The following is a 19,767-nucleotide window of genomic DNA, read 5'->3' as shown; positions in this document are numbered from 1 at the left end:
ACACACACACACACACACACACACACACACACACACACACACACACACACCCTAGTTCTCTCCAGAAGCGAATGATGTACGACTTTCGCTAATCTCTCTTTTTTTTTAATTGAGGTACTTGAGGGTTAATAGGAAAAGGATATTTAACTCATTTACAAGAGAGACCATGCCCTCTGAGAGAGGTGCTGGTAGGCCTTGACTAGTGGAGTCAAGCATCTTGCCAGATATGCCCATGTGACTATGGGTTGATATTCACCTTTTAGTTGCCCAGCACCCTTTCATTTTATCTTCCTATCCAAGTCTTTCCATCTGCTGACCTTTTTCAATGAAAAGAATTGCTACCACATTGAAGAGACATCATCCCCCTTACTTCCATGCGCTCACCCATGTAAAGATGTGACCCCACAATGGAAAAGTGTCACGTGGATAAAACTGGAGTAGAAATCAAGTCCAAAAGACTTAGGAACTTAATTTCTCTGGACTTCAATTTCCTTATTGGCTCTATAACTCCCAGAACTGTCTCTTTTCAGATCTGGAAGGGCCTTTGGTATAGCTTGTCCAGCACGCTTCCTTAGTTAACGCAGAGGACTTGGACTCTGAGGTACAACTCAGCTGTCTCCTGGGGGGCACGTAGTGCCAGGACCACCTTTAGAAGGCAGGTTTCCTCACGCTCGCTCTTCTCGCACCGTGTATCTGAAGGACATCTCCATACTGTAATGCCAGATGCATTCAACAAGTGTTGAAGTGCAAGATAATTAAAAGGCATTCTTCCAGGTACTGACTAGGTACAAAGTCTGTTATGGAAATGTACTGTATGAAACCGAGATGCAGCTAATGCAGCCTGTTAATATTATTAATATACTACTAATATTGCTTACCTGGCAGAGCATTTCTTCTGCTATTTATCTCTTTTTAAGTCCCTAAATATGTTAACCATCTGCAGTGCATTTTCATCGTCAAGTGAAATATTTACCAGTTGAGGTGTATTTCAACAGCCTTTTCCCCCATCTATATTTGTTTTGTTATCTATCCTAAGTGTAAGTAGCGTTGGAAGGAGGGTGTGTTTTCTTTCTTCAAACTAGGTGTTTTGGTGACCTGCTAACTCAGTAGCACAGAAGTAATCCTTCAGAGCAAAGGAAAACTGAATCTCTGTAAAGACCAACCTCTACCCCTCTTTGCACAAAAATAGTTTATCGTGTTAACGCCAGTTCCTTTCTCTTCCCCTCCGCCCCACCTCTCCTCTAGGCTCACCTCTGTGGCTCTGTTAACCACACGTCATTCTAGATACACTCTGAAAATCCTCTGAAGATTCTTTGGGAATATAAAATTCTGGTTTTCTCGTTAGTTTGCATGCAGTGCCATTTGTAGGCCTGTGTGTTTACCTTGTGTTTGTCTCCATCACTCACTCTGAAAGCCAATATGATTTCCAGTATGAATTTCATACTCACCTTTATGAAGGCCCGAAAATCTAGTCTTTAATTTCTCATGCATATCAAGACATCTTAGATTAAAAGCAAATCATTCTAACCTTCAGTGGGCGAAGATTCATGGTTTTTGTTTTTTGCTGTTGTTGTTGTCTCTCTGAAACAAATCATAACAGTTGCTAAAACCTCCCTATTGCTTGTCCTTCCTCAAGCAAGAAATATAAGAATGGTTTTAGGTTTCTTTTGGACGTTCCCTCTCATTTGCTTTGTATGTCATTGAACTTAGTCAATGAACTTAGTCATTGCTAAGTTCTCCCGTGTCCTTCTTTAGTTTCTTACTCCATTTTTGCCTGTGACTGCAGAGTCCCTCTTTCTTCACATCGCTCTTCCAGCCTCTTCGTGCTTGGGGCCTCCCAATTCTCACAGAATGCCTTGTCAGTGTCTTAACTGGGACCCCCTAAAGCTTTCCAGGTGTCCATCACCCTAGGATGAAATAGCATCAGTGTTGATGACAAGCTGCCCGTTTGATTTTGCTCAGGAGAATCATTAACCATTCTTTTTTTTTTTTTTTTTTTTTTGCGGTACGCAGGCCTCTCACTGTTGTGGCCTCTCCCGTTGCGGAGCACAGGCTGCGGACGCGCAGGCTCAGCGGCCATGGCTCACGAGCCCAGCCGCTCCGCGGCATGTGGGATCTTCCCGGACCGGGGCCCGAACCCGTGTCCCCTGCATTGGCAGGCGGACTCTCAACCACTGCGCCACCAGGGAAGCCCTAACCATTCTTAAATAAATCCCTGCTCCTATTCACCATGCAGCTTAGAACTTGTGCCTTTGTGACATTTGACACGGGACTTGTGTTTAAAACCATTGTTTGTTTTCTCTGCCCACTGCATCACGATATGGATGATTCTTCTGGATCTTGGTTTCAGTCTCTATAACTGCCTGTCTTTCTGAGGCCTCTTTCAAAACCCCTCAAACAGAATTTCATATATAACACATCATCTGGCATTTAAGCTGATTTCTTCCCAAGCACATCCTCTAAACGGGGAAAGCAATCCCTCCAGGGGTGTGTGTGTGCACCATTTATACCAAAGAGACAGCAACCTTTGTTTATATAGATAACACCTTAAATTTGTGTTGGCCTTTATATCTTGCATGATTCATTGATGTGCCAATCTGAGCCTTTTAACTAGCTGGTGCCTCTTTAAAAATTCTTTTCCCCAAACTGGATTAGGTGACCCTCCTGTGGGCTCCCTTCGATATTGGGTTCTCCAATAAGCCATACCTAACTCCCCTGGAACACTACATGGGACCTACTTTTCTGTATACTGAAGTGTTCTCATCTCATCTCCTTCTTTAAAAGATATGCTTAGAATAAGCACCATGATTATTCACCTTAATATTGTCCACCCCTTGTATAGGCTGATGCATAGTGGGGCCTCAAATGTTTAACTGAGTGGGAAAACATAATGCAGTTGTATAAGACTTTATGCTTTAGTCTTAATATTTCTTATTTTATTTGGGCTCTGCAACCAGTGACTTTTAAACTATGATATCAAGGAATAATACTGTTCCTTGAGCTGAATTGAGGGCTTTTGCTTCTAAAATCTAATGAGTCTTTTCTCAGCTGAAAAATACCAATGGGTAGTATTTTTTTCCCCATTTTTGAACTTCCTTTCTGCCTCATCATTTTTTTCTTGGAAGCTTAGATTTGTATAGTAAGGCTACACCTGATTTTACACAGAATTATGTTTTACTATTTTCATTTACATAGTATTCCAAGAAAATTCACTTGACTTTCAGGAGTTCAGCTTTTTGAGCAGATAAGGTAACACTGCTCACAACATTAGCAAGTGCTATAACCTCCTTTTCCTTGTGTATGTGTGTATATGTGGGGAGGACGTGGTTCCTGTGTGAAAATTAGATATTGGACAGTACCATGTTTCATGCATGTCTTATTTTATTTCAGCTTTCCATCAGTTCTGTGACGTGATGTTACCATCAGGCTATAAATGATGAGACTGTATCACAAAGCAGTCCAGTGTCACAGAGCAAGGAGAGGTGAGGTTCAGTCTATTTGATTCCAAAGCCCAGGTCCTCTCCACTGTCCCGACACTGTAGTTCTTAGTGTCTGATCTTTACTGTTAGGTTATAAACTCCTTCAGCACAGAGGTTATATTTTATGTACACCCCCTTGTCCCCCACCCCCAGGAGTTTCCAAAAACCAAATGTAGTTGTCTCCCTCTCATTTCAGCCAGATGTGCCTTTTACCCTATTATATGTATATATTCAAGGATTTGCCCAAATCATCTTCAGTACTTCTGATCACTCTCTCTTATACAGTAGGATGTATCTTTCCTTGTCTTTAAAGTATAACTCAGTCTCACCTTCAAATGGGGCTTGGAATTTAAACATTAGATTTTGGGCTTCCCTGGCGGCGCAGTGGTTGAGAGTCCGCCTGCCGATGCCAGGGACACAGGTTCTTGTCCCGGTCTGGGAAGATCTCACATGCCGCGGAGCGACTAGGCCCGTGAGCCATGGGCGCTGAGCCTGCACGTCCGGAGCCTGTGCTCCGCAACGGGAGAGGCCACAACAGTGAGAGGCCTGCGTACCGCAAAAAAAAATTAAAATTAAAATTAAAAAAAATTAGATTTTAAATCACCATGTGAAAGGTTGTTTAAAACTCTCTGAGACAGCAGTTCCTATTTAAAGGTGCTCATTGGAGACAGCCAAGGAGAAATTAAGTGACTCAACAGGAGACATTTAAGTATGGAATACAGAAAAGTAGAGGAAAACAAAACTTATTCCTGATGAGTTGGCAGTACGTTTTCAAACAACATACAGATGGCCAAGAGGCACATGAAAAGATGCTTAACGTTGTTAATTATTAGAGAAATGCAAATCAAAACTACAATGAGGTATCACCTCACACCAGTCAAAATGGCCATCATCAAAAAAATCCACAAACATGGGCTTCCCTGGTGGCACAGTGGTTGAGAGTACGCCTGCCGATGCAGGGGACACAGGTTCGTGCCCCGGTCCGGGAGGATCCCACGTGCCGCGGAGCGGCTGGGCCCGTGAGCTATGGCCGCTGAGCCTGCTCGTCCGGAGCCTGTGCTCTGCAACGGGAGAGGCCACAACAGTGAGAGGCCCACGTACCAAAAAAAAAAAAAAAAAAGTCCACAAACAATAAATGCTGGAGAGGGTGTGGAGAAAAGGGAACCCCCCTACACTGTTGGTGGGAATGTAAATTGGTGCAGCCACTATGGAGAACAGTATGGAGGTCCTTGAAAAACTAAAAATAGAGCTACCATATGACCCGGCAGTCACACTCCTGGGCATATAGGAAAACATGGTCTGAAAGGATACATGCACCCCAGTGTTCATTCCAGTACTCTTTACAATAGCCAAGATACGGAAACAACCTAAATGTCCCTCACTAGAGGAATGGATAAAGAAGATGTGGGATATCTATACAAATGGAATATTACTCAGCCATTAAAAAGAATGAAATAATGCCATTTGCAGCAACATGGATGGACCTAGAGATTATCATACTGAGTGAAGTAAGTCAGACAGAGAAAGAGAAATATCATATGATATCCCTTATATGAGGAATCTAAAAATAAATGATGCAAATGAACTTCTTTACAAAACAGAAACAGACTCACAGACTTATAGAATGAATTTATGGTTACCAGAGGGGAAGGGTCAGGGGAAGGGATAGTTAAGGAGTTTGGGATTGACATGTACACACTGCTATATTTAAAATGGATAACCAACAAGGACCTACTGTATAGCACAGGGAACTCTGCTCAGTGTTATGTGACAGCCTGGATGGGAGGGGAGTTTGGGAGAGAATGGATACATGTATATGTATGGCTGAGTCGCTTTGCTCTGCACCTGAAACAATCACAACGTTGTTTTAATCAGCCATACTCCAATATAAAATAAAAAGTTAAAAAAAAAAGATCTAGCTGCTTTACAGTTTGTTTGTTTGTTAATGTTCCAAATAGTTGGTCCACTGGTACAAAACTGAACTGTCATCTTCTGGAAGACACCCTATAATACTGTGGCATATTGATTGATTATAGAAATACAAATACATGCTATTATAAAATTATGTTTTAAATAATTTAACATTTTGTTATTAAAACAGCAGATACAGTAAGTAAAGAGTCAGTCATGTCTTTAGAGTTGAAGGAAAACTATATAGTGTGGCTTATTTGAGAAAAATATATTTGTTACCCAAGAATAATGTCTTTCTTTCTCCCTCCTTTTCTCTCTTCCCCCTCACCAACACACACACACACACATTCTGTATATGTGTGTATATATATATATATATGTATGTATGTATGTATGTATATATGTATATGACTCAGCTGAAAAAACAACGTAACTGAAATTGTCAGTCACTGAAATATTTATTTCTGTGCCTCTAAATCAACGTATTTTGTGACCTCGGTATCCCATACAGGTTTAACATGTTTTTTATTTGTTTGTCTTTTTCCAATTTGATATTATTGATTGTTGCAGTGTACTAGTGTGGGTTAAAACTCTGGAAACAAACCAGAGTTTCATGGAGTTGGCCCCATTCTCTTTTTAATTTTAAAGATAATGGGTTGCTTTTGAGGATATTGCATTTAGACTGGCTGGTTCACTTTGTGTTAATGGTAATTCAGGCGCTTAACCTGAGGGGACTCTAAGATTTTATGGTACTTTCTCTTACTTTTCCTCCTTATTTTTTTGTTTTTAATATTTCTTTCAGAGATTAATTGCCAACCATAGAACTGTTGGTATGTCACTTGCTTAAGAAATGTTTTAAAATAATACAACTGAATGTGTATGCAGCCCAGAAACAGACTCATGGATATAGAAAACAAACTTGTGGTTACCAAAGCAGAGAGGGAAGTGGGGAGGAGCAAAGAAGGGGTACGGGATTAACAGATACACACTAATATATATTTAATAGGTAAGCAACAAGGATATACTGTATAGAACAGGGAGTTATACCCATTAGCTTGTAATAACCTATAATGGAATAGAATCTGCAAAAACGCTGAATCACTCTTCTGTACGCTTGAAACCAGCATGATATTGTTAATCAGCTATACTTAAAAAAGTTTTAGATGGAGGTGGGGAATAATGTAGTGAAGTGTCTATTAATAAAAAATAAATAATGGAATGTGAACTTGGGCTTTATAATACCTTTTGGCATAGTGTTTCCTCCTCATAGCACATTCATTTCTTATTATAAGTTATTTTTTAAGAATCAATTTCTAACTGAATAAGGGTGAAAAGTATTAGCAATTCTATGTTTTGTTCACAGAATAAGGATGTTGTAGTACATAGAAGAATCAGATTTGTAAATAACTTCAAAATGGATTCACTTTTTATAACTGTACCATATAAAATGAGGTATGAAAAATGTTATTTTAAGCTGCAATAGCTCGGGAGTTGGGGAATTACTTTCAGAATATTGATAAATACTGAAAATACTGTTTCTTTTTTCCCCAAAGGCACACAAATAGGAAGTTAATTTTTATGAGAGCGATTGTTAAGTCACAAACAGAGTTTTTGAGAGTTTCTTCTGTAGTGACCAATTGTGTACAAAACAAATTATTTTCGGCCTAATTGCAGGCTGAGTAGTTGTGTCACCCTCTCTGATAAGGTTGAATTTCATTTGAACTTTATAATAGTATGATCTGTTTTCAGAATTTAATAACTGACGCAAATATTTAATAGTGGAAGCTTTCATTATTAAAAAGAAATCAGGATATATTTTTAAAAGAACTAACTTATTTTCCTTATCAGTTTTATCTACTTTAGGAGAAAAGGAGAATGAAACCATCTCTTGCTGTACTTAAGTAGACATTAATGCTATAACCCCAGCAAATAATTTATTTCAGTGTATATCATTCAGAAGAGTTGGGAAGCTCCAACTGGCAGTAATAACTATACTTCTAGCTCTCCTGAATAGCAAATTGCACTGACTGTGTGCACCTCTTCACTTGTCTGCTGGATAATCATTCTTTTTAATACTCAAATATATTTTCTAGACCAGTTTTCGATTGTACACTGTCAACTTTTGCATTGCCTAGCAGTTTTCTGTTAAGTAGAATGGCTTGTTTTGAAATGCAAGTGGGGAAAGCTGAGAGCTGAAAGATTCTGTTTCCCTGTGTCATTCTATAAATAGAGGACAAAAGATCATTAAATGGATTAATTTATAGGCATCCTTAGAAATAGAATGTTTTTACATAAAAGCTTGTTGTAAACCTTTTTAATTAAATTGCATTGTACTGTGCCCTCTCTTCCCCCCAGGGCATTCTTGACCTCTCCCCTCTTGTTTTGTCCTACAGGCACTCCGCTGCTGGTGAGGAGAAGCAGTGACCCAGCGCCAAGCCCACCTGCTGATGCCCAGCCAAGCGCTTCACACCCCAGTGGCCAGAGTCTGAAACCTGTTATTCCAGTAGGTATCCTGCCGTTTGCATTCCTAATGAAAGATCAAAGCGCCTTACCCATAAACTAACTGGGACTTTGCAGTCTTAAGTAAGTGGATAATTAGAGCTCTTGATAGGATATATAGTGTTAGTTATAATAATAACTGGCATGAGCTATTGCTAGTATATAGTTATAGTGATAGCTGTTATTTACAGAGCACCAATTATGTGCCTAGCACTGTTATAAGGGCTTTACATTAAGTCATCTATACTTCCACATCAAAGTACAAACATGTTTTTGTCTCCATTTCACTGATAATGAAGTTGAGGCAGAAGGAGGTTTAGTGATTTGTCAAAGGTCACAGCTAGTAAGTGGCAGAGCCAAGAATTTAACCCAGGTGGTTTGGCTCCAGAACCTATGCTCTTAACCAGTGCACTATACTGTCGGGTTTCCCATCCTTCTCTTTCATAATGCTGCAGGAGATAGTTTATCTATTTTCAGTATGTTAATACAATACAGTGCTTTGTGAAGTCATAAGTCATACCATGGTGAATGGTGATAGAGTTTCAGGCTACCAGTATCGTAGACATGTGGTACCAGGACTGGGTTTCTAGATCTCAACATTCAAATTAAGGAAAAATAAAATTATATACCCAAAGTGCTTAGACCTAGGTATCCCTATAAATGCTCTACTTAGAATTGAGAAGTTAAGTGGAGAATAGTTTCCTGAAGAGACAATGCCCTCCTTCCATGTGGAGCTGTGGGATTTTTCTGCTAAGTCCTGAGTTGCTTTGAACAATTGTAATTTTGGTTCATCCTCTGAAATAGCCTGAGAGTTAGATTTTGGATAATGCCTGTGTATCACTGCAATAGGTGATCTTCAATAATGTAACCATATTTAAAAGTCTCCTAAAAGCAAGTCTCTTCTCCATTTTAAGTCTCACTGTGTATAGTGCCTTCAGAAGAAAAGCAACATTTTTGGTATGTAGAGATGCTAAATGAGCTAAATGGATTCTCCCAGTTTGGTATAAAATATTCTTATCAAGAACCCAGTGTTAATGTATGTGAGGTGGGAGTCACCATAATAAATCATGGGGTAATTACTCATAGGTTTGCAGCAATATTTGGGCACGTTTCTTTTGGTAAGCAAGGGAGTGTCCTGAAAGTAGTTTAGATGTAATGTTTTCTCACTTCCCATCCTTATAAAGAAACATATTTAATGGAACATTACTTTAGTAAAAATCAGGTGTGTGTGTTCTGTTCTAATGATGAGTACAAACAGAACCAGTATGTGGTATGCTGTGTGTGTGTGTGTGTGTTTAATGCCCACTGATTGAGACCATGTAAAGCCTGAATATATTGGATTGGAGGAAGAGAAGGACTATAAAAACAAGAATTACATAAAAGAGAAAAAAGTATAATTCACTGCTTATTTTTACGACATTAATACACCCTGAAACAAAAGTGTGATCTGTGTTACCATGATTTACATGCAGAAACCCCACCAATATTAGGTCTGTGTCTCTATCACTTAGGCTCTGTGTTGAGACCAATTGAAAATACAACAATATAGCTTGCCCTAGAGGAAATGAGGGCTACTATCTTTCTGCTAGATTCTGTATCCTTACCAAAATATGATATTGTTGAGTTCCAAGTTGGGGTATTTGGAGAGGGAGGTATATTATTACTAGCAGAAATGCAAATTCTAATTCAAGGAGAAATGCTGGCACCGAAAATCCTTTTACCTAACCTATGCAAGTTATCAAACATGGGTCAGTCCCTATGTATCAACAGTAGAAAGGAAAGCACATTTCCTCCTTCCCTCCCAGAGTTCTCTGTGGATTATGAAGTTCAGACCTGAGACGCAAAGAAGAGAATCTGGTCCTTGCCTTGCCACAGAATAATGGCACATCCTAGGCTTCTCTTGCCTCAATTGTAAAATAATCTTCATGCAAACTTTAATCCTTAACGTTACAAGGAGCAGGCATTGTACCTTATTTATCTTTCTTTCTCTAGTCCCAAGTACATGGAAGGTGCTCAGTGTATGTGTGTTGGACGCAAGACTAATACTAGTCTGGAAAAAGTCCTAGAAATTCTCAGCAGTTACCCAACTTTTCTAACTCAGATATTCTCTCTGCTCCCCCAAAGAATCTGCCAGGTGAGTGTTTATCTGCCCTAAGGTTTGGATCACCCCAGGCAAGTGTAAAGTTAGTAAGTGAAGACATTTAGGTGTGCCTATTTTTTACCTAGAAGGAAAATGCAGTTTGCGTGTGTGTGTGTGTGTGTGTGTGTGTGTGTGTGCGCGCGCGCACACGTGTGTATGTATGTATTATAACTCTGTTCCTTTATCCCTGCACATCCTAACTTGTGGGCTGGTCAGACCTGATTGTCCAGTATCATAGCCACTGGCTACATGTTGCTATTGAGTATAAGAAATGTATTTTAAGTGTGGCATGCACGCTAGATTTCAAAGATTGAAATATGAAAAATGTAATGTAAAAGATCTCGTTAATAATTTTGTATTGACTACACATTGAAATGATACTATGTTTGGTAAGCTGGATAGAATAAAATATATTTAAATTGTTTTCACCTATTTTACTTTAAACAAATGGCTACTAAAAAATTAAAAATTACGTCTGTGGTTCACATTCTATTCCTATTGGACAGAGTAGCTCTAGACCGAAGTAAAATTGGAAGTAGCACTAATGAAATGGTTTGAGACCCTTGGGAGAAAGTTCTTTGAGTTGCACAATATCTCTGGGATAACAGTATGAATAGGTTTGCCTGGGGCAATCCTAGTTCATGCCTGTTGTTCTGGCATATTTATTAATAGTTTCCCTGCTAACTCTCAGAGGTGTCCATGTATGGCTGATAAATTATGTGGCACCCTACACATAGCCCTCTAGTCACTTGTATTGTTTGTTCACTGATCAGAGGAGTAGCCTTTCAAGGAAACCATGGGGACATAAGAACCACAACTCTTACATGGGAGCGCACTGCAGGGAGCGTTCTGTGTGGCAATGACCGGAGCCCAGGGAGGACAGAATCTGAGAATATGGATTCTTCTCCATCTGTCAGGTTCTCCTGCACTTCAGCGGCACCGTACTTGATTCCTATGATTTGATAAGTGATGACGAACGTGGGGAACATGCGATAATGTACCCATATAGCAACTAATATGAAAAATAATTGCTTAAAAAGCTCTGTTCAATTGCATTTCATTTCAATATCCAAGAAGAAAGGCAATGACAACAAAATTTCCCTCTTAAACAGAGTGTTCATATGTAAGTAATTCACAGATGGCAGAGCCCCAAGTGGGTTATATTCAGTCATTCCCAAGAAATGAAACTTACTTACGACCCACAGCATAAGAAGCTGTAAGGATGAATATTTGACACATTTGATTATATTGAAATATTGCCTTTAAAACCGCAGTTGATGATTGTTATTTTTAGATGTACTTCATTAGGCTTTGCTATAGGGAAGAGAGTTTTCTCTGATGTCTGGAGATACGTTTTTGAAATGTCAGAAAAGTTGCACTTGTTTTCTGGCTGGTGAAGTTATTACATATTGGTTATTTAAGATGTACACCATCAAACAAGTTGGAGTTTTACAAAAGGGTTTAAATTAGAAAAATCAGATCCTCTGCAAGCTTCTAATCCTGTGTATACTGCAAAGCCACTAAATCTCAGTATTTGTCACTTATAGTACCACCAGATAAACAGCACAGGAATTTGTTTCCTTTCTTCCTCTTTTCATAAACCTATCCAGTTAATCAGAATAGCATGATTATTGATGTGCAAATAGTAATGACTATTTTTCAAGGAGCAGAAAAGTCAATTCTACTGACTGCTTTTGAATCAAAGAAAGAGAATCCTGGGGGCAAGATATTGTAGTGAGAGCCTCCCTTATGGGCAGTCTTACCTTCCTTGCCTTGATTGTAACCTGGTGTTCTTGACTTAAAGGCAAGCCATAAAACCAGGTTCTTGAAATTAATGTTCCTGAATTTGCGGATGGAAGGGAACTCTAAAACAGATGTGATTTTTTTTTTTCCCTTAATATCCGGTTAACTACCATGGTTGTTTTGCGTTTTAATGACTGTTTATAGTTTCACGTTTAACCCCTAAGGCAAAATGATCCTGCAGGGTGAGTAAATTAAAAAGTAGATTCCTGAAAATTATAATGCTGTGGTTGTTTTCTTTGTTTGTTCTAAAACTATTACTTGTCTTGATTCACCAAAATAAATTAAGAAAATACTGGTCTGTTTTTTTAAGTCTGTGTCTATAATATATACATTTTATTTCAAAAAATAACATGGCAGTTTTTGAAGTTGTTAAATTGGAACTCCATGGGTGGGTTTCAGAGGGTCTGTTAACTCTCTGAAGTTTTATACCATGGCATGGTGTGTGTGTGTGTGTGTGTGTGTGTGTGTGTGTGTGTGTGTGTGTGCGCGCGCGCATGCATGCACGCGCGCACGTGCACTTCCTGAAGGGGCTCTATCACTTATCGGATGTTAAAAGGAATACAAAAGATCAAGAACCACTTTTTGGGGGGGTTTAGGATGAAATAATATGGGAAAGCCACCAATTCTCAAGAGTATGAAGAGTGATAAGGAAGTAAAGTGGAAATCGCTGCTGTCCTCCAAATGTGTATTAAATAATTAAGGTTGTTTCATCATATTATTACCTTTCCTTTCCAACACATAGTATGTAAATCCAAGATGTACAGATGAATGGAAGTTTTTGAATTGCTGCATTGAGAGGTCCAAAATAACTCTTCGGTCAGTAACAGCACAGTTCTAGCAGCAGTAAGATTGGGGGAAAGGGGCGCCAACCCCTTTGGGAAGACACCCTGGGGAGAAGAATGTTTTCCAGTGGTCCTGTGTTTTCAATAGGAATGAAAAGTGAAAATACAGTATCCAGTATCAGTTCTGTGGAGTTTTCGTTATTTCATCAGCAAAGATAATGGCAGGTAGCTTCCAGTGAGAGAAAATCTTTCCAGTGAGTAGAAGCATTCTCTTTGTGTCTTGCATATGTGTATTGATTGGAGAATTTCCCCTTGGATGTCACATATATTGAAGTTATTATAGCCAGTGTTGCCCCTGGATTAAATACTTTCAAATCTGTGAAAGGAATTACTGAAATATTACAGAGAAATTTAAATAGCTTGGCTTTTCGGATTAAAATCATCAAATTGTCACTGACATGTCAGAGGACTTTTGGTTGTGGGTTGCTGACTGTCAAAATCCAACATAGGAACTTAATGAAAATTCTGAATGACCAAATCATGTTTTTCTATCCATTAGGTATACAATTAAGCAGCTATAGAAATAGGGGAACAAAATAATCATTGTAGACTCTGATATAAATGAGAAGGAAGGCTCTATTCATTGTCGTTGAGGAGAGATGGATGCTGAAGAATGAAACGGAGGGAGAAATAGCATGTAATATATAATCTCATTATTTAGAGATACTGAAGCCTACAAAAGGTTTTTCTTTTTTTTTTCCCCTCCTGACACAGTGATTTAATAATAGTCCTGGTGTTTGTAACTCCAGCTGTTCACGCTGTGTGCTGATAAGCCAGAGCTTGGAGACACATTGCAACGATGGTTTTCATATGGCTTTGTTTTTAAGAGATAAAGCTGCCATCCAGTATTTCATGGGGCCAAATGCTTACTTAGTTTGGCAACTTTAGGCAGCTTAATTTCTGAAACAGTTACGTTTGTAAGACTCACATTCAGCTGGGGAAAATCTAGAAGCCCAGTTTATTCTGTGAAAGAGTTTTTCACCAAACCTTGCAGGAGTTGGTGAAACAAATTTTCGACAGTCTGAATGTCTGTGCCATGACTGATGAAGGAACCTGGGGATTGTGACCCCTGTTAGGTGAGTGCTCTCCTATCATTCTTCTTGGGTCTAGTCCAGAACTGAAAGTCTAAAAAGAGGGATCACTATTCAGAGGTCAGCTTCAGAAATTAAAGAGGTAACCATGACATGTTGTCTTTTGCTGTTTAGATTGATCTGCACGTAATGGAAATTGAATGAGTTTGCTTTTATGCCAACATAAATTGATTAATCCCTTAGATGTCCATGACCTCTGCCATGTGCCATCCAGAAAGCATAAGGCATGGTCCCTGTCCTCAGGAAACTTACAACCCGGTTATGAAGACCAGAGCTAAAGCAATTAAGCCTAGCAATCCACCAGCGAGTATCAAATCATCAAATAATATATTTTTAACCATTAAAACTAATGTCCTTTGCCTTTAGTCTGTACTCTGCTCAGCCTGTCATGGGAATTACCATATGTACTATCTCTAGTTCTTATCTCACTCAAATATAACTGCTTGTTTACATGTCTGTTACAAGACGGGACTCCTTAGAGGCATGAGCTGATGTATTCATTTTTGTATGCAAACCCCCAGACACAGTGCCTGACACATAAATATGATTTAGATGATTAAAACTTTTACTTCTGAGATGGGCAAAATGAATTCAATTCAGCAATTTTTAACTGTTTTGTAAAGATGTGTGAATTTGTGCATATGTATGTATATACATATATACGGATATATACACACACACATATGTATATATGAATTAAAATGTGAAAATTGTGAAATTACCTGTATACATACTGTTTTTCTCCCTAAATAGCTTTAGGTTAGGATTTTCTGCTTTAGGACAGTGTGTTACCTGTGTTTTTTAGTGTTGTCAAGGGGAGAGAGAGATTTAAACACAAGTTCTCCACTTGGAGTTTATGATGTGGATGGGTGGCTGAAGTCAGCAGTTTCAAGTGAGGCCTGATTTATCTTCTTAGAATTCTAGCAATGACTCCATCATAGAAGTTGATTCTGAGAAAATAGAATTATAGGAAAAGAACAAACCTTGATAATTCTAGAGACAAACATTATAAAGCCTAATTTTGTTAGTGTCCGTGAAATGTGAACAAAGAAAATAATTTAATAGGCAGTCAATGGAGTCAATTATCTGAGTTCTACCTCTTTGTAATAAAACTGTGAGTTCTGTAATCAAGAAGTTAGTAATCTCAGTAGTTACAGCTTTGTAATTTTCTAATAACTATGTTCAAAGAACTTAGAAAATCCTTGATTAGATTAGAAATTTCTGGACAAGATTCCTCTCTCATAGCCATCACGTCTGAAGATTTCCCCTTCAAATTTTTCCTTATATTCCGTATTCTTTAAGAAGTTCTTCTGGTTTCAAGTGATTTGGAAGAAAATAAAAATAAAAATCCTCATATGTGAATTAATTCAAGAGCATGGGAACATTTACAAGGTGTTTCTTAGCAAAACACTAATAAGCATCTCACGTTAATAGCATGGGCAGATGTGATTTGACAGTGTTGTTTGGTAAAGATGCTGTTTAAGGTAGCTTTACTCTACCTGATTGCATCAGTAACTCTGTGACCCTGAGAAAATCATTTACGTCATGGATGATTTCCACAGAAATTTTGTGTCACTAGTAGGAAATAATACATAGAAATTCTATATAAACTCCTGTTGTTCTTAAGGACTCAGACGCCCGAACTAGCAACTTCAGGGTTCCTGATGTAAATTATTAACTTGATTGGTATGGTATGAATTCATCTTTAAATTTCCACGTAAGGTCTCAATATTTGTTAGTGCACATGAAATGAGGCTATATTTCTATGCAAAACGCCAAACTTTATTGCTCAAGGTAGTGATATCAAGAAATATGTATATTTTAAAAAGCTAAACACACAAAGGCAGCAACATAGAAACATACACACATCTACACATGCACACTTAAATTCTTTGGAGGGGAGCACTGCTTAAACCTGTAGACTGAAGTGCAAGCAGATCATGTTACTTTAAAGTGAAAGCTCAAGGGTATGGATCATGTCTTCTGTAAGTTCCGATCTGCTCTATGCCCCTTCTGTGTTGTGGACGTTTGCTGAAGATTGATGGCATGGAAGGAAAGAGTTAATGAAAGTTCACCTTGAGAAGAAACAAGACAATCAGTATTGAAAGGAGAGGGTTTTTTTTTCCCCCTGAGCATATGGTGCAATTCTTAGAAATCTCTTCTGATGGGAGATTTTGTTTTCCCTCACAACCTAAACTCTTGTGAAGTGCAGGTTTCATTTTGTTTTCTTCTTTCAAAATCTAGTCACCGAATGACACTGTACAGACATTTGAAAGACTTTTCTCTTTCTCAAGAGGGTGGCCCCTTTCCTAATAGCTCTGTACTTTAAAATGGAATTCTGATTTAGATGAATCACATTTTAAAAGTAGCTACTGTGTGTGTTTCGCGCTTGTGGAAACATGTAGCGTCCTCGAAAGCAGCATGTGAGCTTGTCACCATACAGCTTTTGATGTCTGATTAGACGATCATAGGGACATCTGGAGTGAGTTAGTTTTGAAGTTACTGGTGTGAGGCGCTGGAGAATCTAAAGCCTTCTGACAGACTTGAACCAGTGAAAACATCACTGCTTTTAGCAAATCTTTTTTTTTTTTTTTCATGGTACGTGGGCCTCTCACTGTTGTGGCCTCTCCCGTTGCGGAGCACAGGCTCCGGACGCGCAGGCTCAGCGGCCATGGCTCACGGGCCCAGCCGCTCCGCGGCACGTGGGATCCTCCCGGACCGGGGCACGAACCCGTGTCCCCTGCATCGGCAGGCGGACTCTCAACCACTGCGCCACCAGGGAAGCCCGCAAATCTTTTTTAACCTGCAACTGGCTGACAATTTTCTGACTGACGTAGCCCTGATGTTTTCCAACTGACTTTCCAGCCCCCTTTCTCTACAGAACTCCCTACCTTTCCAGCAAAGAATGGGTAAGCGGCATTCGTTGTAAAAATCATAAAGAATTATCCCCCTTTAAAAGGAAGAGGCAGATTCTTAAGCATCACAAGTCAGAATTGATGGACTTGCTTAAAGAAATTGTATTGTCTCCTTTTCTTTGCCTTTAATTTCAGTCACTGTGCCAATCACGCATGTTTCTTAATTTTTAAATATGTTTGACACTCAGCTATGTTCTATGAAAATCCAAAGATAATCAGGCATCCAAAGCAGTTGATATTGCTGTAGTGTTATACCACAGTTTTAGAACACCTATCAAAAGTTCATACATTTATCTTGTCAAAATGTTATTTGAATGGTCTTATTAAATGTAAGTATTGTTTGGTTAAAGGTTGTGTAAATTGTCCAATGAGGTTTTACTGGTATAAGATGATTCCTCAGTATTTCATGAATAAAATGATTATATACCTATAAATATCTGAATGTATTTTAAAAATTTGACCATGTCCTTCTCCTGCCCTGAAGCAACTGACCATTTCCCAGGATATATTTTAAATTTCTTGGTATGCCTTTTTCTTATTGTAGTAAAATACGTATAATTTTTTTTTTTTTTTTTTTTTTTTTTTGCGGTACGCGGGCCTCTCACTGCCGTGGCCTCTCCCGTTGCAGAGCACAGGCTCCGGACGCGCAGGCTCAGCGGCCATGGCTCACGGGCCCAGCCGCTACGCGGCATGTGGGATCCTCCCGGACCGGGGCACGAACCCGTGTCCCCTGCATCGGCAGGCGGACTCTCAACCACTGCGCCACCAGGGAAGCCCTACATATAATTTTTAACATCTTAACCATTTTAAAATGTACGGTTAGGTTTCACTAAGTACATTCCTATTATTGTGCAACCAGGACGCCGTGCCTCTCCAGAGCTCCTTTCATCTAGCAAAACTGAAATCTATACTCATTAAACAATCAATCCCCATTTCCCCCTCTCCCTAACTAACCATTGGCAATCACCATTCGACTTTCTGCATCCATGATTTTGACTACTCTTGGTATATCATATAAGTGAAATCATAAAGTATTTGGTTTTTGTGACTGGCTTAATTCATTTAGCATTGTTCCCTCAAGGTTTATGCATGTAGCCTGTGCCAGAATTTCCTTCCTTTTTAGGGTGAATAATATGTATATGAAACATTTTGCTTATCTGTTCGTTCATTAATAGAGACTTGTGTTGCCTCCATCTTTTAGCTATTGTGAATAATACTGCTATGGATGTTGAGTGTACAAATATTGTTTTCAGACCCTGCTTTTAATTATTTTGAGTATGTACCCTGAAGTGGAAATTTCTGGGTCATACGGTTATTACATTTTTAATTTTTTGAGAAGCCACCGTACTGTTTTCCATAGTTGTACCATTTTATGTTCTCACCAACAGTGCGCAAGGGTTCCAGTCTTTCTACATCCTTACCAACACTTGTTATTTTCTGCTTTTTTAAAATAGCCATCCTTATGGATATGAGGTGTCATCTCGTGGTCCTGATTTGCATTTCCATAATGATTAGTGATGTTGAGCATCTTTTCATATGCCTGTCAGTCATTCATATATCTTTCTTGGAGAAATGTCCATTCAAATCCTTTGTCCATTTTTGAATTGGGTTGTTTGTTTTTGTTGTTGTTGAGTTTGGGGAGTTCTCTATATAGTCTGGATATTAATCCCTTTATTTGGATAGATGATATGCAAATATTTTCTCCCATTATGTAGGTTGCCTCTTCACTCTGTTGACAGTGTCCTTTCATACCCCAAAGATATTCATTTTTCATGAAGTCCAGTTTATATACTTTGTTGTTGTTGTTGTTGTTGTTGCCTGTTTCTTTGTTGCTGTATCCAAGAAATCATTGCCAACTTCGGTGCTGTGAAGTTTTTGCCCTATGTTTTCTTCTAAGAGTTTTATAGCTTTAACTCTTATGTTTAGGTCTGTGATCCATTTTGAGTTAAATTTTGTATGTGGTGTTGGGTAAAGGTTCAACTTCATTCTTTTGCATGTGAATATCCACTTTTCTCAGCACCATTTGTTGAAAATACTATTCTTTCCCTTCATCCTTGTTGAAAATCATTGACCATATGAGCAAGGGTTTATTTTTGGTTTCTTGGCATTACTTGTTACAGCCAAACCTCAGCCTATATGTTTAGCTTCATCTCTAGCATGCTGCCTGCAGTTTCTCACATGTGCACAGAATGATCCTGTGTGTCTTTGCCCAGCTGTTTCTTCTGCCAAGCAAACGACAAATGTCATTCATCCCCTTTCCCCTTAGTGAATGTGCAATTTTCTTTCAAAACCTAGTGCAGTGGTCTTTCTTTCACTAATCCTTCCCTAACCTCTCTCTGTTATGGGCAGAATTAACCGTGTCCTGCCCATGGCACACTGTCATATCTTTATTATAATTCTTTCTCCCTCATGTTATAATTTTCCACATTTTATAATTCCCTTACTAGACTCTGAACTCCTTGTGAGTGGATCGAATTTTCTTTCACATACCCAGAACGTAATATCTTTCCTAAAGAACAGGGGGCACTTATGAAAGGTTTATATAAAGAACAGAATGGAGTACATTTTCCTATCACATAACAGCCTATTTAAATTGCAAAGCAATTTAATTGCAGTTTTAGCAGCATTAATCTGCATGCTAGGTCTGCCAACAGATGGCCACGTAATACTACCCGGGATGTCAGGGAGGGAGGGCCTTTCTTTGCTCAGTTCTAAGTTCATGTCACATGTGGACACTTCATTATATATATTTAAATATGTTATTTCATCCCATAAAAATCTGCAAGTTTGACTTTATTTACTCTGTTTCATAGATGATGAAGCTAGGGCTCACACAGGTTAACTCATTTGCCCCAGATTATGTAGCTAATAAGTAGCAGTGCTAGAAATTTTACTTCAGATACGTTGTAATCCAAAGTGTAACCTCTTTTCATTCTACCACTCAAATCAGTAGTTAACCTTGGAAGTAGCACCCTAGAGTCTATACCTTTGTCCCATAGGTGCTGCCATTGCTCAACTGCTTTGGGCAATCTGCATTTGCAACTGCTTTCAAAGCCAGTTTATGAGGTGCTTCCTAAAAAAAAAAAA

At 38.8% G+C, this 19,767-nt stretch overlaps 1 protein-coding gene across 1 annotated transcript in view; it reads left to right on the top strand.

Moving 5' to 3' along the window:
* PARD3B (par-3 family cell polarity regulator beta) overlaps positions 1-19,767 on the top strand; it is a gene marked incomplete at its 3' end in the record, with an annotated part of 751,281 nt that overhangs the window by 327,966 nt on the left and 403,548 nt on the right. Inside the window, exon 4 of the mRNA XM_007459885.1 lies at positions 7,784-7,893. Coding sequence (XP_007459947.1) covers positions 7,784-7,893 — 110 coding nt within the window. The remainder of the gene's footprint in view (positions 1-7,783; positions 7,894-19,767) is intronic.

This window comes from Lipotes vexillifer, unplaced genomic scaffold, assembly GCF_000442215.2.
Source record: "Lipotes vexillifer unplaced genomic scaffold, Lipotes_vexillifer_v1.1 scaffold1540, whole genome shotgun sequence".
Classification (NCBI taxonomy): Eukaryota; Metazoa; Chordata; class Mammalia; order Artiodactyla; family Lipotidae; genus Lipotes; species Lipotes vexillifer.
This window is presented reverse-complemented; position numbering and strand designations above follow the sequence as displayed.